Source organism: Anas platyrhynchos, chromosome 6, assembly GCF_047663525.1.
Source record: "Anas platyrhynchos isolate ZD024472 breed Pekin duck chromosome 6, IASCAAS_PekinDuck_T2T, whole genome shotgun sequence".
In the NCBI taxonomy this organism is placed as follows: Eukaryota; Metazoa; Chordata; class Aves; order Anseriformes; family Anatidae; genus Anas; species Anas platyrhynchos.
This window is the reverse complement of record NC_092592.1, coordinates 40,736,262-40,764,230: the sequence shown is the minus strand read 5'-3', so window position 1 is coordinate 40,764,230 and position 27,969 is coordinate 40,736,262. Positions and strand designations below refer to the sequence as shown.

The following is a 27,969-nucleotide window of genomic DNA, read 5'->3' as shown; positions in this document are numbered from 1 at the left end:
GGCCAATTATCTCACAAAAGGAAGAAGTTGTGGAAGAAAAAGTTGTCAAAATACACAGAGCAAATCCAGGTAAACATTTAAAATTTATTAAACTTTTTGGTCAAAATAATTGAACAAGTATGTACAATCCCATTGTATTAGCTCTATTATGCATTTTAGGAACAAGGTCAAATCTAACACTTTAGTGACCCAGAAGTTCCACATTTCAAGATTTGCAAATAGTGTCACAACCAATATACAGTATAAGGGTTTGTTTGTTTTAATTTAAACTTTATTTGTAGAACCTCAAAGTTAGTTGTACTCACTAGCTTACTGTGAACAAGAGTGGCACTCTATGGACATTAATTGAGAGGGTAAGAACAGAGACATTTGACTGTTGCATATGCAGTTCTGATTCAGTAATCATAATACACCTTCATTTTAATAAAAACGGAGTGTAAACCACACTTCTGCGTCTCCTTTCAGAAGCCCGAGGGATCTAATTCTTCAAAGAATTTCTAATTGGCAGGCACATTTTACAGAATGTAATGTTTAGCTACCTGATGGTACTAAAATGTGCTGCATTAGCTTCAGGAAAAAATTTGCATTCATGCTAGCCTAGGGTGAAGAGAAGGTTGATGCATTTTAGGCCCCTTTTGAAAAAAAAAAAGTACCTAAGGCTTAAAAAGAAAACAAAAACAAACAAACAAAAAAAACAAACAGCAAGAACAGGGTTATAACAAATGCAGGTAACACCAGCTTGTAGCCTCAGTGTTTTCCGACATCGTGGTGTTAAAGTCAGAATGTGCTAAGTATTAAGCCGTGTCACTGCTTGGCATAATCAAGATACCTTTTTGCTTGAACGGCAATGTGAAATACAATACATTATGCCAGATATTTAAAATAAAAGTGTATCTTCATGACAAGTACTAAAAAGGTTAAAAAAACATAATGCACATAAGGTATGTCTCTACCTAACGTTGAGAGGCATCAGATAAACTTTATTTTTTTTTTTAATCTCCAAAGAAGAACATGTTACACATTTTGTTTTCCCTTCTGTGCAAGGTGGTCATTTTCTGTTAAGGCTGTGGACATCTCTATACCAACCTTTACATTTCTCCTACTCGTTATACAAATGGCATCTTACAAGAAAAAAAATTGTGCAACTTAGAACTAAACGACACTTTCATGGAAACTCTAAATTTAGAATTTGAATTACTACACAAAAAAGTTTGTATTAGTCTGCCAAAATTTAATAGTTTGGGACAAACACTGTCAAATCTGCCCATTTGGGTTATTTTGCACAATCCCAGTACATGCAATAAAAAAATAAAAAAAACTGAATACATACCATCAGATTTAAAAACACTTTTTATAGTTTGTTATTTTATTAAGTGGTTTACACCAGAAGGTGTGGTTATAGATACAGTTGGTGAGTAAATATTCATGGAAACCTGTCTATGAACCCAACTCAAGACCTACCTAAGTGCTCAAAGGTAAAAACACCTAAGCCTAGATACAGGCCAGAGGAGGAATGTTTACAGGCATTAAGCACAATATATGTTTTGAAAGGCCCAAATATTACAGCAGAGAAAGAGCGCAAGAGATAGAAATTACATTTTTATGACAATTTTTCTTCTTGGGTGTTAAATTTTTGGTCTATAAACTGGAAAGGAAGGCTCAGACTTAAATAAATACATTTGTTTTGAGTATTGGCCTGATTGAGCACTGTCCATCAATTCTGCTTCTAGAGGGTTTTTCCTCAGAAAATTGCAACTGACACTCCATAACCCCACTGAAGGCAGAACTACACCATGAACTCAAAAAACAGGCCAGATTCTCTCCTTTATCTAAAGGGAAGTAAGTGCATCAATGTTCTTCACTGGTAGGACAACAAGGCCTTCTCTTTTACAGATAACAACTGAGCTTAACTATGCAAGAAGACAACTCTGTCCTCAAGTAAGTCATCTTTAGTTAATTTTGTCCTGGAATATATACAAATTATTGGTGGCAGCTACAGCAATGATGTTCTCCATGGGATGCCATGCTGTATGAAGAATCTTCTTGTTGAAGTCCAGACTGTCAACACTTATTTCATCTTTCTTTCTTTTACCACCTGTACACACTTTACGCGGTTTCAAGATGGCACGAGGTTTGCTACTTTCCCTGGACGCTTCTAGAGTGATATCCCGCCGTGTGTTTCGGTCAAACATTCTAAAGAAGTTGTTGTAAGATCCAGTCATGATAGCGCTGTTGAGAAACAGAAAAAAGGAAATCTCAGTAGGCTTCCAGCAGTGGTATTCGATCCCTTTCTTCCACCTCTTACCCACAAGGTGACTCAAATCGAATTCACAACCAGTATTTGGCACTACACTCTCTTCCTCTCTGATGTATGTTTGCTCAACTCTGTTGGGTATTAAGTGCTGCTTCCACTCCGTGAACTTCTCTTCCAGGTATTCTCCCAGGTATCCCTCCTGGGACTGGCTCTCAGCAGAGTCTTGGGCTTTGTTCATCTTAATGTGGGCAAAGCGGGCCTTCCTATTCCTACTCCATCCCTTTATCCCGCTGCTCCAAAAGTTATACTGGAATCAAAGCAACTTTAAACTACTTCATTTCATCAGACTATGACAAACAGAAGTGCTTTCCTTTGCACGTGCTGACCATGAACATGCCAATGGATTCATTACAAAAAATTGTTCTGTAGCAGCAAAAGAAACCCTTCACTTGAGTATCTGATATAGCCCTTCAGGAACAATTCAGGGTTTCCATAAAGTACTAAATTTGCATTTGAACAAGGCAGGATAAAAAACTGTGTCTGAAAATACTTTCATGTACCTTGCTTCCAATGAACAGTTTTTTTGTTGTCTTCACGGCACTAAAGAATTAAAGACTAGGAGCAGAACGAGATACTATTAACACAACATACATCTCGCAGATTGTACGGGGGAATGCAGAGCCAAAGGAATTTTTCCAAGGGAGGTAAGCAACACATGTTCTTATTTTATGTCATAATCAGATGATGTTGTTTTGATTTTTGTTTTTTTAGAGATTAACTGGAGTTACTTGAAAAATGTTGAAATAAGTGTCAGTTTCCTTGCATTTTAATTTAGTGAAAAACATATACAGCTTCTTTTTATGTATTTTATAATGGATAATGGAAATATTGCTAAGAAAAATTTTTTTGGTACACTGATACAGTGTAATTTTTCCCCCCAGTAACTCACAGCCACTTGCAACCTGGAGTTGACAGTAACCTGTTTTCTCTATTACTGTTTCTGCAGAAAATTAATTGTTAAGCAGCATCTAGCATTACATGCAACCTCGAATATCACTCCAATAGCAATGTGGGTAGATTTTACTTCCTCCACTGACTCCTGGACAGTTTGCCAGATTTGACTTCCTTGATCACTCCGCTCCTAAGTTATGTGGCAGATCTTTGGTCCTCCATTACTAGGCCAAAGCTTGTTTCACAGGATGATCCTGTTACTATCAAATCCAAACTGGTACCTATTCATTTAACAGCTTGAAAGCATTTGGTGGTGGACAAGTCATGGCTTTAGGTATTTCAGAAATAATAAAAATCCTACAAAAAAAATAAAGGATGAGCCGCATAGGCAAGCCAACAAAAAGCATCCAGATAGAAGATCCAGATTTGCCGCTATCTTACACGGGGTTCTGAAAACATTTTAATATGTAGCTAGTGACAAGACACACGCACAAATTGTGCCAGTAGAGTGGCTTTGCTATTTGGTTATAATGCTTCTGTAACTTGCAGGTGAGACAAGTATTTCCATGATTTGCAACAGATACAAATCAGTATCTGTTTTAGCCTACAGAAAACAAAGATTTAATGTGGAAAATACTGAGTGCATGCTCTTGTATACTCTTTGAAAACTAATCTGAGTAACCTTTCCATGGCTTGAAATGGCCAGCCTTGACTACATAAAGCTTCAACAAGAATCCATGTTAGAAACATACTGACAAAGACTTATTCTACTCCTTCAACTGGAGGGTGGAAGATGAAGAATGGTTCTGTTTTACCCCAAAAAAGATTTCAAACATAAAAAACAAAAACAAACACCCACCACAACAACACACCATGAAACACACCCCCTCCCCCAGATGATTTGAATTTAACTAATTACATCCTTAATGCTAAATATCATGAGTTTTGGGACAAAATTAAATTCCTAAACTTGAGAGACAAACAAAGCAAAACAACTTACCTATCAGAACCGTTCCAGCAGCATTCAAATTTGTCAAAAATGCAGTCATTTTCATACAGGGAACAAAGCTTGCTTCGAAGATATTCATGAACCTTTTTGAAACATTTAAATTGATATTAGAGAGATTTAAAGAAAAAGAAGAAAAGAGGGTATTTAAGAGAACTTGAACTTCATACTTGATATGTCTCTACAGGCCTGTTTTCCATATTGAGATCCCAGACTTTAACAGAAAGGTAGTCTCTTGTCATCATGTATCGACCACTGTGACTGAATTTTACATCAGATATCGATGAGATTATTTCTGAAAAAAATGATCTGCTGCTAGGATCTTCAGGCTCTTCAAAAACTGTAGATAGAAGACAATTACCAATGAAACCAACATCAAATTCTACAGCTTCCAACATTCTCCAGTACTTTGACAATTTTAAGTTAAATTCCTAGTTTCTTTAAAAAAAAAAAAAAAAAGAGGTTGCCATTAAATTATTAAAAATAGTCTCTGTTTAAACAATGTTACATTCTAGCAATTTTATGACCATCTCCAGCATTCTCAGCTGGAGCACAGCATCAGCAAACAATTCACAGGTCTTAAGGGATGAATCAGAGAAAAAAGTTAAAAAAAAAAAACAACAGTATGTGTACAGTGAAAACATTACAACTGATCTACAAATTAAGTTGAACCACAGCAGGTGAAATTGTCAGCATCCAAAAAAAGATCTTAATGCACGACCCACATATTTTGAGACTACCGTATGACATACTTTTATTTAGATCTGAACAGAAGTTGTACAATGCAACCTCTTGAAAGGAAATATTAGCATCTACACTTGCCATGAAAGGTATGGTTTTAGAAAGCAGGAAGAAATATTGCTTAAATTGAAAGTCAATCTCTGGAGTCAGTATTTCATGACAAAAGCTATCCAGAATTACTTTTTTCATTTTTGAATAGACCCTTTTAACAGGATGGGTTTTAGTAATGAACAGTTAAAAATAAAAATAAAATGCTAGTATGTGATTTAAGGCAGTGCTAAGTCACACAGCTGAAATGCTTAGCACTCCACACTTCCCATTGCAGAAGTACTTCCCTTCTCCCAGGGAGAAATCCTGATCTTCACTATAGAAATCTTACCTGCAAGTATCAGTGTGGTAGGGTAACCCACAGGAATAGTAATGCCAATAAACCGTAGCTGTTACAGTAGCAAAAAGAAACAATAGGCTGCGTGCAAAGCACAGACAGTGTTCCCTTTGGATTCAATAGAAAAGCTTTCCTCACCTACCTAAGTTTACATAGCTCAGCAGACCAAGAAGCATTCATCTGTCAGCCCTGGAAACTAACTTCAAACTCAGTGCACATTTTCAAGACTATATTCTATCTTAGGAGCTGCAAATGGTCACAAACTAAACCGATCAGCAGCAGCCGCAGCCCAGTTGCTAATGCACAAAGGTGAACAAACTGCCCTGAACTGGGATTTGATAAGCAGATACCTTTGAGAAGCACCAAGACTGAGTCTGGACAGAAGACAGGTCTCACTGGTGCCAAAAGCACTTGTTCCCATCAGTTTATGATGCATAAATGGGTAAACAGGAGCAGAGTCAGATCGTCAATTGTCTCATGCTACACTTCTGCTTGTTGATGGCCTAGAACAAGACAATTAAAATGTTCCATTCTACAAAACTACCACTCCTTACCTTGTATGCTCTTTACCAATAAGCAGAACTTGGCATATTTATTTATAAGCGAACACCTATGCGTTCTATCTTACATGAGAACAAAGCAAGAAACCCAGAAACCACAGGTGCATCCTGACTTACATTTTGAATGCCTGTCACAGAGAGCTGAAGAGCGCATGTCACAGAGTCGAATAGTTCCTTTGCTACTGCTGTAGACAAACACGTTACAGTGATGAGGGTGGAACTCTGCAGCGGTGATCACTTCTGTCAGCTCCTCCATGTTAGCAGGCTTAATATCTACAATATCTGGGAAGGTTTTGGTAAAGGTATGTAACACCTCACATTTGAATCATTGCTTTCAAGTAGCTATCTACAAAAACGTAGAAAATAGTGTAGGAAACCAGGCAAGATTTTAATTTCCACCATCAGCAATCTACACAAGTAAAGTGACCACAGAAGATTAAAGAAGAGCCATAACACCAGACCTTGTTGTAACAAATCTACTTCAGGAGATGCTGGAGGTTAACTGAAGACAAGTTGAAAGATGATATAAAGAATCTGTTCCAAAACAAAAGCCCCTTCTACCCACAAAATTACAGAAAGAGGCAAGAATTAATTTGTATTTTTGCTATAAACTCTTATTTGCATAAAAAAGTTAAAAAGAAAAAAAGGGGGTAAAAGATTGTTCTTACAAAGCAGCTAGCCTCCAATCCCTCGCATCAGCACCTACCAAAGACGAAACTCAGAGATTAAGCTCCCAGATAGAAATCTCAGATTCCTCCCAAACTTCCTTTTTAACACTTCTTACCAAATCACAGAATTGAAGGGGTTGGAAGGGACCTCCAGAGATAATCAGGTCCAACCCCCCTGCCAAAGCAGGCTCCCTACAGCAGGCTGCTCAGGTGGGTGTCCAGATGGGCCTTATCTTATACTTTTTGAATATACAAATGCTGAATATAGTTTCCTTACTTATCTAAAGCTTTAGATAACTTGCATATGATCCTTTTAATATGTATTTCTGCAACTTTTCTTTTACTGCAGACTTGCCTCAGGAGAACATAATATTACAGTGCTAGACAGACAGGCTTGCAAAAAGATTTGAATTTTTTTTCTACAGTTGAAAACACCATTTGATATGGAAAAAAAATAAAATTTGTCTTCTCCAAGAGAAATGTTATTTTAGACAGTTAAGAGACCTTAAACTTTGAAAAGATCTACAGTAACATAGGATCTACTTTTCAAATCTTTCAAGTCGTACTTAAAGTACAAACTCCACAACCAAAACAAGCCATCTGCAACATTTCTACTGGTACTTTTTCACTGAAAGAATGCACGCACTCAGAATGAGCGAGAGCATCCTAATACACCTGCTTTCCCTGCATTAATCCTCTAGATTTTTAAATCCTGTATTTTAATCCCTAGATTTGAACACCAATTCACAAAATTAAAGTGATTCTGTTAAACATACATAAGTTGCATGTACCCTAGCGTTCACAGAGGACCAAAAAAAGGATACTAAAACTTCTATCTGTGATTTCTAAGTGCCATAGATTAATTCTTAGGTCATCTGCAGAAAGGTATGTTTCATGATCACTATTTACTGAAATAGAGTTTATGTGATAAGTATGTGCATTTGCAAATATCCTTCTGGGACTTGCTTCTACCATTAGGTCCATGGGTTTCAATATTGGCACCTGAAACATGAAAGAGAACGGTCAAGTTGGGCATAAAACTGATTTCTGATTCAGAAGACGTTAATTTCACCCCACTTATTTCTGTTTTGCCTTACTGACACCCTCCCAACAGTTTTCCAACAGGATTATAAGTTTATTGTCCCTCTCCCCGCATTAAGTTAAGGAACACAGCTGCAACCCCTGAGCTATGAGATCCACAGCAGCACACTTCATCTAATGGCAAACACTAAGAGAAAAATTTGGATTTTCTGTTTTCTAAAACTAGATCAAGTCCTAACTGCCTTGTAAATCCTCAGAGCAAGAGATGCAGTAAACCAGGCCTTGAACAGTGCTTTGGCAGACCACTTGCACAAAGCCTCGGTCGCTCCCTTTAGAAGTTACCTGCCAAAGAAGGAAGCTTTGTGCCTCACCCCCCAGAAAACAGTACATGTTTATCATGGTATTTCAAGATGATGTTAATTGGAAACAAGTGCTTAAAATCAACCTCTGTATCTTAGAGGGTGCTGATGAAATTGTTAGGAAGTTTGCAAAGGACCTCCCCGATTTGTTCACTGAACAATATGATTTCAGGAAGATGTAAATGCTCCATTTCCACAGCTCGCTGATACAGAGGGTGACAGCTTTACCCCAGCCAGCAGGATTAAGCTTCCTTCTTGCTCCTTCCCCAGCCTTGTCACTGACCAGCACGTCAAGAGTTTAATGTTGTCCATGGACGTTCCCATGCTGTGCTGTTGAACTGTGTGTACCAGAACACTATCTTACATCATCTAACCACGAGAAGAGTTATGACACTGTTCAGGGTAATTTGTCTTCCTGAACAAGAAGCAAATTAATCTAAGAGCTCTGTAATTGTTTTCACCATGTTTGTATCTTGCAGTGTTTAAAGTAAGAAAGGTCATTATTAAAATTAATCTATTACTGCTTATTAGCCAATCTTCCTATCTGACCATGAGTGTTCCTAGCTCCAACAATTGTCAGTTGTGAAATTGAAGACGCATTAACGTGAGTCACCAGGAATGGTACTGGAAGTGACAAGGCCTCCACACACAGGGCTGCTTCTCCTAAAGTCTGCTTCATTACAAACAACTGGGGTTCTACTTCTGTAAGGCAGTATGGAGACAATGCCCATAAGAGGCCAAGCTACATATGCTCTAGATCTCTAAAACTTGATATTTTTAACATATGAGAGTAACTCAGTTTTTCCTCCCCCTTCTGCCAATCTTTTCTCACACTTAGTTCATTCCGTCACCTTTTCTTGTACAATGATGTGCCTGGCAGGGTTTGCAGCTCAGCCCAAGCCTCCTTTCCCAGAAGGGCAGCAAAGTTTGAAGACTAACTTCTAAGAAAGCAGTTCTTGCTTTTTGTTGCCCCCCCAATTCAGCCTGATGATTCCTAAAAACCTTACAGTGTTTGACACAGCTGCCAACACACTCATTGAGCAGTGCAGTGAGTACCGGCCAGTATCCAGCTGAACTGTTCTGGCCATATTCTGCACTTTTCATGTTCTCTAATAGGTTGTCTACTCCTACAGAATGGCAAGGTTGGAGATGCCCAAATTTTATCCCTGCCTACTTCCAGCCACTGGGCTAAGGCATTGTATGATTTGTGTCCCTGGTTTTAGGTATTGTATTTGGAGCACTCAGTCAGATCTTGGCTCCTACACTAAGTAGAAAGCTCCCTCCCAGAAGTGGTAACCTTTCCCAGCACAACAAGGCATTATGCTGATGTATACCTAAAGCTTCAATATTCAATTGAAGCAAGGCAAGAGAAGAAAAAACAATCCAAACATCAGCAGCAACAACATCAACGAAACAAAACCACAAAACCACAACAGCATAGTTCCTGCAAGTGTCAGGAGTGACAACAGCTTTAGAAGGAGTGAGAGCTTTAGTTCAATCCCTATTTATAGCAACAGCAACAAAAATAAAGTCCATCAAAAATCCCCTACCCCCAAATGACTGCTTTGGTTTTGTGCTCATGCTTTAAAAGGTTCCAAGTCTGGAGCACTAACCCTACCGTAACATCACTAGGAAAATGGAGAAATAGCAAGGCTCCACAAGTATATATACATCAGGTTTCTTGAATGCTCAGGGGCTGGCCTCTAACAAAAACACCTCTAAGACAATACTTAATTTTGATTGTTAAAAGTTTAAAATTTCCTATCCATTTAAAATATAAGGTGTTCCAAGAAAAAACAAAAACAAACAAACAAACAAACCCAAACAACTATTGAGAAGCTAGTATCTTAGTTTTGAAATTTGTCTCAAGTTTTCCAAAGGAACCTTATTCTATGATTTTAGAAATATATCTATTTCTATATTAAACCAAGCGCCTTTTTTAAAAAAAATAAAAAGGCTATCAGTTACCCCGACCAAAGCACCATTTCTAATCTACACATTTCAGTTGACAACTCTGAACAAAGGTAAAGAAGAACATGCAAAAAGATATTTAAAGTTAAAGAGCAGAAACATACCCGTAGTGCTGTGATTCTGAAAGGATCCCTAAGTCTTCCATCTTCATCTTTTAAATTATAACCTTCGGCTCTTTTATCCCTTTCACTTATTTTCCATAATTTAATAGTTTTATCTAAAACCAACAAAAATTCACATCCTTGAGAATGAATTCAATTCAAAAATAAATTCCCCAACTGATGGGGTGAGCAGAATGTGTTATTCTTCTATCTAGGTTTCTACTGCTTGCAACAGAAAGGATCCCACAACTACATAATATGAAATACAACCTTCCCTACACAAACATGAAGAACTTTGCCTTCAGCTATATAGTTTAGCAGAATTAGTACATTAAAAATAAACAGAAAATATGCACTTGGAGGGTGCGGATGGGAAATGCATGAAAATATCATTTAAGGGAAGAAAAAATTAAGTAGATTTCATTTTTATTGTAATATAAAATTCTGTTTGGATTAAATACAAGTTTCTGTCTGAATGATAAAGCACAACGCCTACCATTCACCAAAATGATCCTTTACAAGGGAAGTTTCACACGCTGCTGACCAACATTCAGCAGTGAGCCCACTACTATCTAACCTATTTTAAACAGACAAATGCTAGGGAGAGAAAACAAAAACAAAAAAAGAAGAGCTTGAATTAAAGTAACCCCCTTAAGGGGAGAGCAGAGTCAGGAACTGAGGAGGTTTGCTGCACTGCTTTAGGATTCCACGTCCAAAGGCACGTAATTCCCGGCTCCTACCGGGGGCAGTTTGTCCAAATGCAGAAAGGGAGTACACACAGAGTGAGAGCCTCAGCTAACTGGAAACAAACCTCTCCTCCCTGGACTACTACAGATATTTAATGCATTTAAGGTAACACACTTTAGAGACTGCCTTGAGTTTAGCTGGACTTTGAAATTAAATTCATCTGTTTTGATCCAAGTCCAGCAGCCAGAAGTCACTCCTGCTTCTGAAGTTTGGTATAACAGAACACACATCAGCACTTACAAAAGAGCATCTAGGAACAAGGTGAAGCAAGCTGCTGGGAACAAGCGCATCCCTCTGTCAAAGGCAAGTTTTTTTCATGCACAGTTCTGCATTTACAGTTACAACTTGCTCCAAGATGCATCACAATGAAACAGCGCTATAGTCCCAGCACCGACTGCTTCAGCAATACATGTAACTGCTAAGACGTTAAGGGGAGAAATTAAAGAAAATAACGTGAATGAAAAAATGGTACAAACATGCTCCTAGAGCAACTGTTGTCTTTTAATCCATAAGCTCTTCAAAGCACACACTATGTTTTAGAATCAGAAGAGCACTGTAACCACAGAGTTTCAATTTCAAATGCTTTTATTCTAAATTCATCTGGGATCACAAAAAATTCAATTTCAAAATTGGGAGGATCAAGTTAAGTTAATGTCAGCCTTGTGCTACAGTTCAGCACACTGGCAACACACTGACACTGAACGCATACTAAACAGCAGAGCACCAGGGCATGTAAATTGAGGACTTGTGCTGTTGCTACTTCGTTACTTCTAAGCTCCTAAGTCAGTAATTTACAAGGTATTACAATCAAAACAGACACTGTGTAATTAAGGAAGAAACAAACAACCCCAAAACACTCCAGAAAAACCCCACAAGTGCATCATCGATGAGATAATATTCAAATGACATACAGGAAGGTTTTTTTTTCAAAAATAAAATGTTCTTACCATTTGTAGACAGCAGGAAATGAGCAGCATTCTGTTGTGGTAACCACCTAATTTTATTTATTTTTTCCTCAATTTCTAGACTTTTCAAGTAGTCAAACTCAGGTTCATGACTCTGAAAGGTACTGTAAACATTATATTCTCCCCTAGAAAGAGGACGGCTTTTATTCTGCAAAGAAACATAATATTTCTTGAAGCTGATGTTATCTGGGTCATTAGAAATCACACATACAAAGTAACGCCTACAAACGGTCAATTAGAAAGTAAACTTTTCACAACAGGTCTTGCTGAATTTGACACATTTCCCAGAGTTTAGCATCAATACAATGTGTGCAGACTTCCTTTTCAAAAGTAACTCTTTGTATACAACTCTTTGTCTACTTGTATCAAAGCACTTCAAAAAGGGCAGCTGTCTGCAGAGGAGTTCTGGGTTCATGTGGAAGAGCTCTGGGTTACTCTGCTGCCCCCCAGGACTTAAAACCAACCAGGGCATAAAAATCAGCTATGTCCTAAATCCTAAACCACCAACTCCATGGGATCAGTTTCTACACTTCACCTATCTCCTTTCCTTCTTTTCCAAAGCTCATTCCTCTGCTCGTCACGATATGACATTATACAGGGTTTGCAGACTAGCAAGTAAGTGTTAAAGGACAGAGGACATGGTGCAATTGAATGTTTTATAAAGCCATGAGGGCACAAAGTCATATGAGCACTAGATCTAGCTCCTTTCCTACTCATTTTAAACCATGCTGTATCCAGAATTGCCATCAAGGCTCATAATTAAGCTCTGACAACCTTTTTCATTGTGAAAATCTGAAGGCTGGAATTACCACGTTTTCATCTCAGGCTTTCTGTAGTGTTTGTTGTAACACTCCAAAGACTATTACAAGTGCACTAAAAACTTGTTTTGCTCCTCACAGCACTAGAAGACAGCTTTGCGTTATTCTTATTTGACTTTTGTGGCACCAAGGAACAGAGATCAAAGTTGCAAGTACCTGCGGACCTGCAGTATCACATTTGAAGAAAATGTTATTGGGCTCTTCAAATAATTTAATATTAGATAGTGACTCATATTTGGAGACCAGCTCCGCTTGCAGAGCTGCAGTGCCCTGAACGCCTGCAAAAAACTCCCCAAAGCACAATCGGAAATCACACTTGAGAAGAAGCAAGTCGTTTATTGCCAAAGGCAGGCAAGAAAATCAGCTGCCCAGGAAAAGCCCATCTTGCACATTGATTGACGGTGCGTTACTGGGGAAAAAATAGTAGTGACTCACGTAATTAAAGCCTGCTATGCCAACCTGAGGCTCCACAGGTAACCTTTGTTCTGACACTTACTTGTATTTCCATGCTTGACTTTGCAACTCTGATAAGGTTTTGCAGAGTTTTTTTTTTTTTTTTTCCCTGCAATCTCTCAGAAGTATGGAATTTTAGTTAAGTCTGAGACTTTACATTACTTTGCTCTCTGTCACTTCACTTTTAATCATTTTAGATGGGATCCTCTCAACTACACTACTCTGTGTAGTTCTCTCCATTCCTTACCTAACCACCTATGTTTTGTGCAAGCTGTCTTGGCAGTGGTCTCACTCTTTACTTGTGTATTTGGTTGGAACAAACAGCTGCTTGGAAACGAAAAAATGCTCTATGAGCTCAGGGTAGGGAGCCCAGCATTTCAGCCGGCCTTCCAAAAATAAAGCGTATGTAAAATTTTATAACTATCCAAAGTTATAGCCCAAGAATTACACTGTTTAAAATAAGTACGATTTTATCATTCTAGCATTATATACTTATTTTAGATTTCTCTTCCTCCTCTTCAGCAATTCCACAGTTTTGTAGATGACAAGAGAAAGGACTCTAATGCCCACCTCTTCCCTACAGTCCACATGTGCTCACAGAAGACATTTGAATATTGCTGTGTGAAGAGTGTGACTTTTTTTTTTTAATACTACGAGGAAAAGACATGACAGCTGGGTTTTGAGTTACAGCACTGAGCACAAACAGCTGAGAGCCAACCAATGACAGCTCCACCCTGAACAAGCGTCAAGGAAGTCAGAGATCCTCAGCAGGTGGATCCTTTTGACCTTGGTCTCTGTGCCTTAGTTACGTCTACACAGCAGGCTAAATGATAAATGAGCAGTTGCTGTCTAGGTGTAGCTGTGTAACATTTCAGCAGCTTTTCCAGCATTGGTATTTTCATTTCACTGCCTCTCAAAATCCTCAGAGTAAAACTGATAAACCAGCTTTGGTGAGACATTCTGTAAGTAGTGTCAGAGCGAGGATGAAATGCAAAATATTGGATGGCTAGTCCTTAATGAGCATCAGTCAAACCACACAATGAAAGGGGGATTCTGCTGGGAAAAAAGCATAGCACCTACAGAGCAGTGCACTTCATGCACAAACAAGCTGAATCACAATCCCACAATCAATTTTGGTATTTCTAAACCAGGAAAAGGTTCAAATTCTCATCAGTTCTTCAAAGGGAAGGACATACATGCTCTTTGGTGCTGGGGGAGAAAAAGAAATTGTCACATGGAACATTGATGTAAAAGAAATTCCACATTTCTCTCAGACATGAAAAGGCATGGGAACTGTTTTTCAGCAAAAGGCTTGATCAGTAAATCAGCATTTAGTGTATTTTTTCTAATACTTTGGATATAAAAGGCTTGGCAGCGTGTCTGCATTGCTGAATGGGCAGGATACAGCATAGCATCATCTCCCAGCTGATAGCGTTGGGCAGAGCCATCTGAAAGTCTGCTTAACTACCGGAGGGGGAAGTCTTCGTACCCTCTGAACCAGAACACCCAAGTGTTCCTGGAGATGAAGCTGTTACCACTGCTTTTGATTCATAGGATCCTAAAACACATCAGATGTTTAATTCTTCAAGTTCTGGACCGTCTTACTCTGTTGTCTGTTGCAGCTTAACATGTGTCCTCTTTTATAAATCAGTTCTTTTGCATTGTTTTCAAAAACAACAGAAAGTGTCTTACATCCACCTAAGTGTAAAGTTTAGGAGAAACCTCAAAAGCAATTCTACACTTATGATACTGAGCATAATAGGTACACATAACAAACCCACTGTATTTTGTGAGGGTTTTTTTGAAAGCTGTGAGGGGGTGGAACCACCACCAAGCTACATTACCAAATTCAGCACGAGGCAGATATTTATAAATACGGCTAACATCATCTTCTGAGAAAACCACCCAACCATTTAAACTTCATAGCACGAGCAGATGAAGTGAGACTGTGCAACACAAGAGCAGCGTAGTAACAGCACTTTTGTTTTTCAAGTCACTGACCTCTTGTTCCCTTTGAAATATAACCACTCTGCCACCTTTGTCTCCTGTTGCAAGAAGATCACCAGAGTAATTAAATTCAACTGTTGAAATAATATCAGCTGTAAACAGAACAGAAATAAAATAGCGCTGTAATGTGGAAAGCAAATCAAGATGTTTCAAGACTTGAACACAAAACAAAATTACAGTTCACATTAATGCAACAGCCCAACTACTTGATTTACATCATTAACATCCAGAAATTAACTCATTTCAAAGCCCATCAGAATTTATTTATTTCCGACCTAAACCATTCTGTGATTTCGCTACTTCTGAACCTTGAAAGCCTTTGGTCACCGAGGAGAAGGCACACTGTTTTAAGAACCAAGCTATGTATTCTACCTGCCACCAGTGACCACTGACCCACGCGGGCAGCAACGCCTGCCCAGTGCTTCCAGGAGCAGGAGCCGTGCCAGAAGCGCTTCGTTTGCGGCGTCACCTTGGAGCAGCAGTGCAGCTCACACCCATCAGTGCAAGGTGCACGCCTGCCTTTCCCCTGAGCTAACTATTTAGGTAATTAGTTCAGGAAGCTGAACTGGCCAAGAAAAAAAAAAGAATTTCTGCCAGTCGAGCTCCATCAAGCACCTCCACGCAGAAGCATCAGCATTTCTACACCGAACAAGGCAAGGGTGGCGGCAGCTGAAGGACAGGAGAGCAAAGTAAGAGGCTGCAGGACCTCCTGCACAGACTGACTTAAGCTCTCTTGGACTCACACCTTGAAAAAACAACCAGTATTTATTCACCACTACATGCCACAGTTAATCTGCGGAGGTGGTAATAAAGAAGCAATTGCCATTAAACAATCTGTAAATAAGGAGGAGGATAGGTAAGGACCTACAGATCTGTCACAGACTTTAGGCACACGGTACTGCAACAAAACGCTACTCACCTTAAAAATGTCAACGAACTTGTAACTGTACTGGTGCTTGTTAGCCATGTCAACTTTCATTACATTAGGCGGGTGGGAAAAAAAGATTTGAAGCATCTGATGCCCATTAGTTTCAGAGTTTGCAATTAGAGACTAGCTGAAAACTACTTTCCTGGATTGATTTTGATGTGCCAACTTTTAAGCTCCTTTGAATAATCACCCCCCTTTTATCAGGAAAACGATCAGGAAGTCTCATCAGTTTTCTCAAGATATCACTCATATTTCAGATTTTATTAAGAGATCCTCAGGACTCCTCCACCCTCCTGAGCAGCCCGCCCCAGCACTTGATCGCCCCCTCTGTGAAGAAATGCTGCCCACTGCCCAGTTTAAACCTCCCTTGGTGCACCCTGAGGCTGTCAAAGCTGTATGTGCACACTGGGCACAGCTGTGCCATTTTACATGCACTTCTCTTCATCACACCTCCAGGTTAAAACAACAAGTTTCAGGAGTCAAACAAAACCTGCCCATTCCCACCCAAGTGCCATCTCTGCTCCTCTCTTTGGAAGGTGAAGGAAAACTGTCTTCTGCCTTGAAAATGAAAACAAATTTAATCAAGGCCTCTCACAGCAACCTGCAGAGCACGTGTATGTGGGAATTGTGCCACTGCTTGAAGGCCAACTCATTCTTCCTGCATGAGAATCGTGGGGAAAAAACATACAAGAACTGAAATTCAGCGTAAACAGAACCAGAACACACACACACCCCTTTGTGTATGTGGTTAATATCACTATCAGCCTTTATACTGATCCATGCTAATTATTCCCACAATTATACGTTTGTTTTGTGCCCAATACATGTCTAAATCTTGCAAACATATGAATAAGTTATTACAAACGGTTGGCTGGCTAAGGGGTTTTCTAGTTACAATTACCAAATACCATCACATAAAGGATTTTGCACTGAAACCGACAACGCTAGTGTGCACTGAGCGACCTGGAAACATAATCTGAATTAAACTCTACTACAAGACTGACAGCAGTGCTAGGATTAAGAGAAGTCCTACAGCCTAGGATCAATCAGTAATGCACAGGAAAAAAAGGCATTTCAAGAGGAAATAGACTAAGGAAAGATACGAACAGCCGAGATAGGCAATCCACAGTAAAGGGATTTGACAGAATAAATTCAGGACATTTTCAGCACTCTACTTAAACGTTAGAGTAACCCTTGAATTACAAAGTTTTACCAGTAACAAAACGAATATTCCACTACCACAAAATCTGAGAGTCATTCTAGCACAGGTCATTTTTATCCTGAGACCTGAGTAAGCTGTCCTACCAGAAACAAATCACTCCTTAACACATGCAATTATTTCAACATCAAGGAAAACACTTTCTAGTTAGTTTCAGGAAATGATACTGATAACTTCTCCCAGGTACACAAAGTATCTACCCACATGATTTGCTCAAAATACCCTGTGCACCTTTTTTTGCTTTAATGGGCATGAAAAGTCAACAAAACTAGTCTGCCAGCTATTATTTACCAGCAGTGTTTCCTATCCAAGCATGATCTTCAGTTCCCTCACCTTAAGCCCTGTGGAAACACGCTAATACACAGACACTGCTGGAATTCTACATTGTTACATAAAAGGACAGGGAGAAGAGGGTAAACAAGATGTATAGATAAAATGACCATGCCACTGTGAAATGTCTTCTTAATTAATTGGAAAATTCACACTAAAATTTCAAATCATCCTTGAAACAGTACGTTAGAATCTACTACAAATATGCCAGATGGAAATCGGTACACGGACAGTGCGCTTCAGGAAAAAAATAGAAGATACTTGATGAAAGTTTGTAGATTATCAAGAAAAACTGTATTTATGAAGAATTAACTTTCTGTTACTTAAACAGCACTGTAATTTTTTTGAAGTATGAATTAAACCCACTTTTCCCTATAAGACTGTTTAACTGAAACATGTTTAACCCCAATCCCCAAATTCCATCAGGAATCTCAGCATTATTCCAAAGTGAATAGAAGAAAACAGTTACGAAACTACGGATAAACCACAAAATCCATTTGAAAGCGATCACTCTGTTCAGCTCAGTAATGTTACCCACCTACATTTGCTTTGTATTTTGAAGACAGCTCAAAAAAAAAAAACAAAGCAAGCCTTTGCAGGCTCTTAATCATCACATTAACTTTGAAGCCTCTGAAGGTTTTTTATTTTACATCGTACCTTTTTCTGTGCACAAGCACCAGCCTACTTCCCGGCAGAATATTTCAGCCTTTTCTTCCTACTAACAATGTAATTCACAATAAAACACACAAGCGTTTCGGAAAGCACAGTACTGCCTCAGGTACAGCATCCTAACGCACTCTTCTCCTACACAAGGCACCCTTGTGATTATGTTTTGGAAGCAGAAGTGTGCCCAGCCTCCTTCCCTCCAGCTTTGCTCCCCGTGGCTGAGGCGCTCTGCTCTGCACGCAGCCAGGGGAGCCTGCACTCCTCTCCTGTAAGCTAAGGAGAGCAGCAAGACCTGCGGATTTACAGTAAGATGTGTGTCTGGCAAGATTTCCTTACAGCCATGAAAAATTAATGTTTAGTTTCACTTTTGGAAAGAAGTTCTAACTTGGTTATGGCCTCCACGCAGAGCAGGAAACTCCCAGTTGTTTCCAAAGCTGGTGCATTAAAAGGAGCGTTGGGTGAAAGGTGCTGGCAACCAGACTGATTCTGTCCACTCCTCAAATGTAAAAGCACTGAGTGCTTCTGCGGGTAGGAAGTGACCTCCAAACATGCTAGAAGGCTAAAAACACCCATCTCTATAATAACGTGGTGGAAAGCATTCCCAGTGACTCAGGAGCCCGTCCTGTAAGCCTTAACACCAATTTTAAAACTTCATATTAAATGCTCTAGGTCATAAAAAGGCTGGGGTTGGAAGGGACCTTGGAGATCTCCCAGTTCTGCCCCCTGTCACGGGCAGGGACACCTCCCACTAGGCCAGGCTGCCCAGGGCCCCGTCCAGCCTGGTCCTGAACACCTCCAGGGACAGGGCAGCCACAGCCTCTGTGGGCAGCCTGTGCCAGTGCCTCACCCCCCTCTGAGCAAAGAATTCCCTCCTAACCTCTAATCTAAATCTCCCTTCTTTTAGTTTAAACCCATTCCCCCTTGTCCTGTCATTACCTGATTGATCAAAGAGTCACTCCCCACCTTTTTCATAAGCCCTCTTTAATTATTGAACAGCTGCAATGAGGTCTCCCCGGAGCCTTCTCTTCTCCAGGCTGACCAGCCCCAGCTCTCTCAGCCTGCCTTCCCAGGAGAGGTGCTCCAGCCCTCTGAGCATCCTCATGGCCTCCTCTGGCCCCAGTCTAACAGCCCGACGTCCTGGTGCTGGGTGCCCAGGGCTGGATGCAGGGCTCCAGGTGGGGCCTCAGGAGAGCAGAGCAGCAGGGGACAGTCCCCTCCCCACCCTGCTGCTGCCTGTCAGCAGCACTGCTGGATATTGCCTTCCCTGTATCCCAGCCCCTGCCCTGAGCCTGGTGAAGCTCTCCAGTATCAGCCCAGCAGTACCCTGGGCTGGCTGTGCCGGGGTGAAAGCGGGGATGACAGAGACCGGCTGGTGTTACAGCTCTGAGGACAGCACAGCAAGCTGGGGCCTAGGGGCTGATCCCACAAAGGGCTCCCACTGGGTATTCCTGACACCGGTATCAACGCCTCGGCTCTCTGCTTAGGCATCTAAAATAGATGTCTAAAATTAGCCACCACGAACTCTTCCTTTCTAAGCTGGCTGCACGCTGCCACTCCTGCTGAAGCCTGAAGAACCCCACAGAGCACAGCTCTCCTGGCAGGCCGTACGGCTGCACGCTGCTTAGTGCCGGCTGCTAGACACGAGCAGCATCAACTTCTCTCCTTCCTGAGAGCTATTCCAACACTTCTGGTGAAATCCCACTTAATGGACAAGGCAGCAAAACAGTCCCCATTTTCAAACGTTACCTAAAAAGAAGGACGCTTCACATTCTAAGGGACCTTGACCATTACATTTTTGGGAAATGTAAGTAAACAGCTGCACGCTTAGCTCAGGCGCTGACAGACACACATACTGGCCGACCTGCCTCCTGCCCCTCTCCCTGAAAACCATTTTAATACACAACACCTCAGTCCGAGGTCTGTCCTGGGGATCCAAACAAGCAGCAGTTTTTGAGGACCATGAGGCTCTCTGGAAAGGCTCAAGCTTTGAGAGGAAGTGACTGGACCTGGCCCACAGCCAGAGAGCTGGCACAGCCCGTAAAGGAGATTAACAGAGCAAACTAAACATAGAACATTTCTGTGCTTGCAGTCAAGATCACACACCTTCCCCTACCCCGTGCCCTGTGATTCTAGGGTGCATTTTGTTCCACAGCTGAAGAAAGGTCCTGGAGACACTGCACGATCACCTGCTGTTGGTGGCAGTGAAAGGGAGCACGTGGGGGGTAACTACAGGCTGCGTGCTCCTAAACCATCTTGGAAAGCAGAAGATGGGATGTCCCTGTGATGCTGTGCTGAACCTAAGACCTGCCAGCAGAATGAGCAGAAACCTCCTCTGCAACAGGCAATGCCAACACATGGCCTCACGGCACAACTGCTGAGAAATGTGGCCAGGGCCCAGGCAGGAACGGCAAAGAGCCAACGCTGCAGAGCAAACACAGGAAGAATCAAACGGAATCACCAAAAGGTTCAGGTTGGCAGGGACCTTACAGCCCACCCGGTCCCCCTCTGCCCCCAGCCCGGCCTTGGGCACTGCCAGGGATGGGGCACCCACAGCTCCTGGGGCAGGGCCTCGCCACCCTCATGGGGAAGAATTTCTTCCCAACATCTAATCTAAATCTCCCTTCTTCTAGTTTTAAACCATTCCCCCTTGTCCTGTCACTATGCCCATGTAAAAAGCCTCTCTCCATCCTCTTTAGAAGACCCTTTATGTACAGGAAGGCCACTACAAGGTCTCCTGGAGCCTTCTCCATGCCGAACACCCCCGGCTCCCTCAGCCTGTCCCCACAGCAGAGGGGCTACAGCCCTCCGAACATCCTCATGGCCTCCCCTGGCCCTGCTCCAAAAGCTCCGTGTCCTCCTGGGGCTGGGGGCCTGGAGCTGGGTGGTGGGGCTCACAGGGCAGAGCAGAGGGAGACATCCCTGTGGGCACTCCTGCTTTGTTGCAGCCCAGGGTACAGCTGGCTTGCTGGGCTGCCAGCACACACTGCTGGGTTATGTCGAGCTTTTTGACCAGCAGAACCCCCAAGTCCCTCTGCTGAGCTGCTCCCAATGAGAGAGAATGTCATACAAGAACGTAAAAACAGCCAGTAAGATTAGCAAAGGAAAAAATATACCCAGAGACACATTAGAGGGAAAAAAGTAATCAAAGAAAATGAATAAATTCGAAGCCTAATGCCTGTTAAACTGTTAATAAGTGTTAAAAAAAAAATGCATCCAAGCTGCAGAAGTGACAGATACACAGTGCCTTCCGAGTGCTTGTTACTTGATTTGCATTTATTGCAAGAGAACCCCCCCACTCAGTGTCACACAGTGTCTGTCTGCACCAGAAGGGCTCTGGGGTGGGGCGCAGGGAGCTGCCCCACGGTTTAGCAGCTCCTCACCCCGGGTTCGCTGCAGCATCACAGCAGGCAAAGCCACAGAGCTGCCAGCGGGCCCTCCTCCCACTGCCTACTTGTCGGGGCAGGCAATGCCAGCACAAGTTCAGTTACTGCGGGACTCTGGTCACCAGCTCTGGCACTCCTTGCCAGTCTTCAACAACTCCCCTCCTTCCTGCTCTTTTTGCTCGTCTGCTTCTGGCCGAACACAGATTCTCTGTACTACACCTGCCAGAACAGTCAATGGCAAGGATTAACACTACCTGCAGGTAGGATGGCCTAACGCTGGCATGCTGTTATTGTAATGCCTAACATCTCCTCAAATATTTCCTAGTGTTGTTGCTTAGTTTGATAGAAAGCTGAATTCTGCATTTGGATGTACTGAAAAGTAAGCCAGACTTTAAAGGTATCGATAATCACTTGACAACATCTGTAGAAGTTATCCAAAATTACCTGTTTTTCAGAATATACTTTTTTTTAAACTATTTTCAGGTTTCTACTCTTGTGATTGAAGACTTAACACTGAAGTGCCATGTATCAGAGGTCAGGAGAATAAGCCAAGGACAGCACAGTTTTGCTCAGACTGAATTTCTTCCAGATATAAGTGCTGCCCACTTCAAGTATCCACCAGATCTAACGTGTTGTTTTTTCTCCTTTAATACTCAAACAACTGGCAAAATGGCTTGAATTGCCTTTACATACCCAGTAGAACTTAACTCTGTGCATAACAAGCCCGCTTTTTGCACTAGTGGAAATCCCTGAATAGGTCAGAGGTCAGCCAAGAGCTCGGGGAGGGCACGCGAGGCGCTCAGCAGGCAGCACAGCGCAGGGCACTCGAGCAGCAGCAGCAGAGGCTGGCTGGAGCCAGCGCTGTGGCTGAAGGCAGTGCACAAACACGAGCCCTTCCCTCGAGCAGCTGCCAGCGCTGGGTCCTGCAGCCAGGCCTCACTAAGGCCCTGGGCCCACCGGGGCGAGCAAGCAGGTAGGAAAGCAGCAAGGTGAGCTGGCACCCCACTCCCAAGGCCCGCGCCAAAGGCCAGGCCGCCCAGCACCCCCCAACATCTGTGTCTTGTACATCTGGGCTTCCTCACGGTGAGAAGCCACAATCTAACAATTATGGGAGCAGAGAAAGAACTAGAAGCTTCCAAAAGCTCACTAACACAGCATTTCTCGCTCACACCATCTTGGTGCATCCACAGTTACTCACACAGTAAGACAGTGCAATTTACTGTCCAGTGGCGTAACACACTGCTTCTACTGTTGGCTGATAGAAGTGGAATTCAAGAGTGCTTATTATTAAATCCCACTATCTGAGAAGACCGTTTTTAGGGAACAGCTTATTGTGAAATGAAGGGTGGAGATAAATTCTGGTTGTGGGTTCCACGAAAGAACAGAAGTGGTCTACCTAAAATATTAAGACGACTTTCTCCAGCAGAAAGCCACTATATAACATGGGCTCTGGTCAAAACTGTTTGCAAAAATATTTATTTCTGCCCACAAAAACACCAGAGCACTTCCCAAAGCTGATGCAACATAATTGTATGCATTATACAGAACACTCTGTACAGCACACAACGCAGGAAAGATCAAGGAAACTATCAAAAACTTTGGTTCCCGCAACAAGTGGTGCCTCTTCAGCTTACTCCACTGTCCTGGGAACAAAGATGTGGTGAAGCTGCGAAGGGATCAAGGCAAGAGCACACCACAGCGTGCCACCATAAAACAGCGATGGGTGCAGCAAGGGAACAGGCACGTGAAACCTTATGCTTATGGCAAAATCCTTTTTCAAGAAAGGACAATCAACCAAAAAGCAATCAAACAAAAAAACAGACAAAACAAAAACAGCTTAAAAGCTGACTTTCTGCCCCTTCCCAGTAATAAGCAACATCTTCAGGTATAAGCAGTTATTTAGGATGAAAGGGAACAATCCATGTGGCTTAATAACAACTCCCTCACATTGTTTTCAATTTCTTACATAAAAGAAAATCTTGAAAGATAATAACCAGTTTTGTCATTTCTTCCACGCAATTGTAACCAGATGCCAACTAGCTGTACCTCTTTTGGAATACCTGCATGTATATACACACACATATATAATGGCACCATCATGCCAGAATCAGCTTTAAAAACAACAAAAATAAACCAGTTCAACTCCTGAAGATTTTCAAGTCACTTATTTGTAAAGACAGGTAAACACACCATGTTTTTAAAGCACTTGTCTCCAGACCTGAGAAAAACTGCAGGATTATAATCCAATATATTTTTACCAGATCGTGGTTTTCTTCTCTACTTGTATTCTGCATTCTCACCCACTTGGGAGGTGGATTTACTTCTCTTTAGGCTTGTCACCGTGCTAAGTAACCACCTTGTTGAACTGATGAGAACAAGGTATCCTTTAGTTTACCCCTGCTATCAAACTTACTGGCTGGAGAATTTAAAAAAGAAAACAGTATTTTTCTTTGATCTCTACATGCAGATAAAAAAAGTCTTTAACAAGCAGAGAATGCACTACACCGACACAAATTATGTTTGTAAGCCAGTGACAACTCTTAACATCAATGACAACTTTTTTTTTTCCACCTGAAGAACAAGAGTTCTACTCCTGTGAAATACCTTGCAAGTTAATGAAAGGGAGCTTCTAAGGAACTCTCCTCACTTACAACAGGTCACTGGGTATGCCATTTATTTGCAAGACCTGGCTTTACGCTCAGCTCCTCCAGAAAAACTTCAAATACAACACTTACATGAAGTCTTCAGCTAATGAGGCTGTGAGAAGAAAGCAATACTCTGTGGAGTAGCCATACATTAAAGCTGCTTAAACCTGGAACAGGAATCTATGCCTTACCGATACTGAATTAAAACAGCATTCGCAGAAGGGAACAGTCATCACAATTCAAAAATCCATACAGACTGCTTTGAGGGGCAAGGGAGGAGTTAGAAGCAAAACACAAAATTTCCCCATCAGTAAGGGGAAACCCAGGACCTCCACAGCATACAGGTTCACGTTCTGACAACGATCAGTCACGCCTCCCAAGTGTGTCCAACTGGTCACTAGCACAAGTCAATTAGGAAGATTTATAGTACCCCCTAAATATATATATATTTATATGCACACTGCTAATTACATCCAGAAGCAGTCATGGATTGTATGCAGTGCATGTGTCCCAAAGGAATCTGGGACTATCTGTATATTATTTAAATAAGCTGTTTCATATTTTGCTAGAAAAAAAAAAAAAAGAAAAAAGAAATCTAGTATTTTTTGAGCACGCAAAACAAATTAAACACTGAAATCACAAAAACAATTAGGTCTTGGGTAGCACAGAAATACCCTGAAGCCTTTATTTAGAAAGCCAATTTCTACCAAAAAAGGTAATCCAAGAACAAAAAGTTTCACAGGCAATCAGTTTTCATAATCCCATGGGTTGTTTTTTTTTGGTTTTTTTTTTTTTTTGCTAACAACCAATTTACAACACAAGTTTAGATTACTACTCCCCCTCCCCCCCCAAAAAAAAAAGGTTAAACTTGTTGCCATCCTCAATACTATTTCTTCAATTCAGTATCTGTTTTTAATCCAATCTTCCTCCTCCTCCTTCAATCCAACTAAACTTTCCTGCTTTAGACAAATACATATTTCAAATCCTGGTGTATTTTCCTGATCTTTTTATATGGCCAATCTGGCCATTACAACCACTGGTGTTCTATTTATTTGAGCAGAGCACTGTTCAGGTTTCAGAGATTACTCACTGAAGAAACTGGTTCCGTACACAGAAAACAAAGAAAGAGAACGATTTTCTCTATTAATGACTTCAAAAAAATCCTGTGAATAGAGATGACAGTTGCAAATCTAACTATAGCAAACAAAAATATTAGCGGGGTTGTGACAAAGCAGTACAGCTGAGAAGGCTGCTGAATACAAACCGTACCCTGGAACTGCAGTTCAAAAGGAAGGGGGATTCTGGTTACATTGCCTGACTAACAGGCACCTTAATTTCTACTGCTAAATGAACTGCCCCTAGGAACATTTAGCAAAAAGTCTGCTTTTAATACAGCTGACAGCTACTTCACGTTATCATTTCAGATTTCTTTTACAGAGCTATTTTTTTCACAAAACAGGGAAGAAAAAAAGCATTACAAAAAGGCGAGTTTTCCCCATCACAACAATGTAGGTGGAACTCACAGTGGCTGTACGCAGTATTTGCACCAAGGCTATCCCAGGTCAGCAGCAGCACCGCCACTACATTTAAATGCGGCTTGGGTAAAAATGTTAGAAAAATGGTGATGAATGAATATCTCCGTAATTGGAACAAAAATTTAGCAATACAATTGCATTCTCACTGCATACTCCAGAGTCAAATTCAGACAATTACTAGCAAATAAACCATCCCTTCTGTACTCAAGCCTGATTTCAAGGCAAAAACTAACAGGGAAGAAAAAAGCAGAAATCAAAATATAAACAGAATCACAAAATCTGTAAGCAGTTCTCATACTCCAGCAGGAAAACAAAACTAGCACCAATTCAGTAAAAAACAGGGGCTAAATGCTTACTTACATTGATTGCCCCAGGAAAAAAAAATTCCTCCCATGTAATAGTGTCACACACAATCTGCAGTCCTCACTCCAGGAAGAGTTGCGTTAATAAGGTACATACGGGCAATTCCAGGATAGAAGTGTTGGAGCACTATCACCCCTGCTTCCTCTCAGCATGGCTCAGAACAGAGAGCTTTCCCCTCTAACGAAGAGCTCGGCCTTGGTGATGCGGCTCATCAGTAATCTAAGTTCCTCCTTGAACAGCCCTGCTATGCACTTAAATAATTAAATGGCTTTAAGACATTCTGGTATTTCAAAAACTGAAAGCTTTCCAGCACTACACAAATTCTTGTTGCTCAGCTGCTGACAGGGAAGTAACGTGCTCATAGAAGCACATCTTACTCATGGAGAACTGCAGTTTAGTTCCACAGTGAGAGAAACTGAGAAAAAAAAGACTATTTGAGAAATTCATGAAGGCTACTTAAACATATTTTCAAAAGAATTCTGTGCACTCCAAAACAAGAGTACGTGGCGCAAAACACACTTAGCAAAAAAAAATAAAAGGAAGAAAACAACGGCCATGCCTGAGTACTAGGATCTTGAGTAGCTTTCATGTCTGTTCCTCCCAGAGCTCTTATTTTGAATGGAATGCCAAAACAAGTGGCATGAAAATGAAAACACCGTCAATGCTATTTCCCTGCAGCAGACAGTCAGAAAAAATATTTACTGCTTCCAGTAAAACTAAAATACACAGCCCATGAGGACCACACACTAGTCATTAGTTATTTCACTTAACGCAGTAGATGCAGCACTTGCAATTAATGCAGTAAAAACCTCACTAAGCAGCACAGAATTATGTTCTGTGCTCATTCCACACCGCCCTTTCTAAGCAATATCATAGAATAACCTGCGGAAGGGACCCACAAGGACCATCGAGTCCAGCTCCTGGCTCCACACAGGCCTACCCAAAAATCAGAATTCAAGAGTCAGGATTCAGTATTTCCAGCCTGAACAGTTTGAACGTGGAAGATTTAGAGAGAAAGGGTCTTCACTTTGGATTTAGGAACTTTGTGTCATTTCTACATACTACAGAGAAACGCCCCCCAACCAGCAAAGCCTTTTTTTGGACTCAACCCCACACACGATGGGCTTGGCAAGTTTCAGAGGTGGTGTAGAGGCGCGCCCATGCCCCCTAGCTCAGCATCCCTGCTCGTAGCCTCCCCACCAAGGCACGAAACCTGCCCCCAGCCCTCACACCATCCCCCCCCCCCCCCTTCCCATGGCGCACCCCCGGCAGCGCCGCCCGCTCCCTGCGCCTCAGGAGCGAGACCCGCGGGGCCTGGCGTGCTGCGGGCTCGCTGGGCCCCGCTCCGTGCCCCAGGACTCGGTCACGGCCTGGGGGGCCCGGCCGGGCCCGCTGCCCCCTCACCTTCCGCCACGTCCTCGTCGATGGCCCCCTTCACCTGCGAGAAGCACCACTGGAAGTCGTTACCGTTACCGCCGCCGCCTGCCACCCCTACGGGGAAAGAGACCGCGGTCAGGAAGAGAAGGGAAGGAAGGGAAGGAGCCGGCCCTGCCCCCTGCCCCCAGCCCAGGCCGCGTCCCCTCAGCCCCCGGCTCCCCGCAGCGCCGCCTCCCGGCCCCGGCCCCGGCCCGGCTCCCTGGGCCCTGCCCGGCCTGCAGCGGCGGCGGCGGCTCCCGGGGAGGCCGGGCGGCTCCGAGCCTCGTCCCCCACCTGCCATGGCGCCCGGTGCCGGTGCGGCGGGGCCGGGGGAGCCGCGGGGGGAGGCGCCGGGCGGGAGCGGGACGGAGCCGGGGCGCCGAGCGGCCGCCGCGGGAGGCCCGGCGGGGAGGGGAGCGGAGGGGAGGGCCCGGGCCTTTCAAAATGGCGCCCATGG

General features: G+C 42.2%; 1 protein-coding gene across 2 annotated transcripts; it reads right to left on the bottom strand.

Annotated features, from left to right (window-relative positions):
• Nucleotides 1–64: 64 nt before the first annotated feature.
• PPP2R2D (protein phosphatase 2 regulatory subunit Bdelta) lies at nucleotides 65–27,969 on the bottom strand. Of its 2 annotated transcripts, XM_027459843.3 has the most exons (10): nucleotides 27,807–27,969; nucleotides 27,501–27,587; nucleotides 15,022–15,119; nucleotides 11,732–11,897; nucleotides 10,041–10,153; nucleotides 7,390–7,567; nucleotides 6,015–6,179; nucleotides 4,382–4,551; nucleotides 4,206–4,297; nucleotides 65–2,229 (listed from the first exon to the last, which is right to left on the bottom strand). In XM_027459843.3, the coding sequence occupies exons 1-10, from the start codon at nucleotides 27,811–27,813 to the stop codon at nucleotides 1,950–1,952; spliced, it is 1,356 nt and encodes a 451-aa protein (XP_027315644.1). In that variant the 5' UTR covers nucleotides 27,814–27,969; the 3' UTR covers nucleotides 65–1,949. The 2 variants fall into 2 exon arrangements, with proteins under 2 accessions (XP_027315644.1, XP_027315645.1); XM_027459844.3 differs by lacking the exons at nucleotides 10,041–10,153; nucleotides 11,732–11,897; nucleotides 15,022–15,119; nucleotides 27,807–27,969.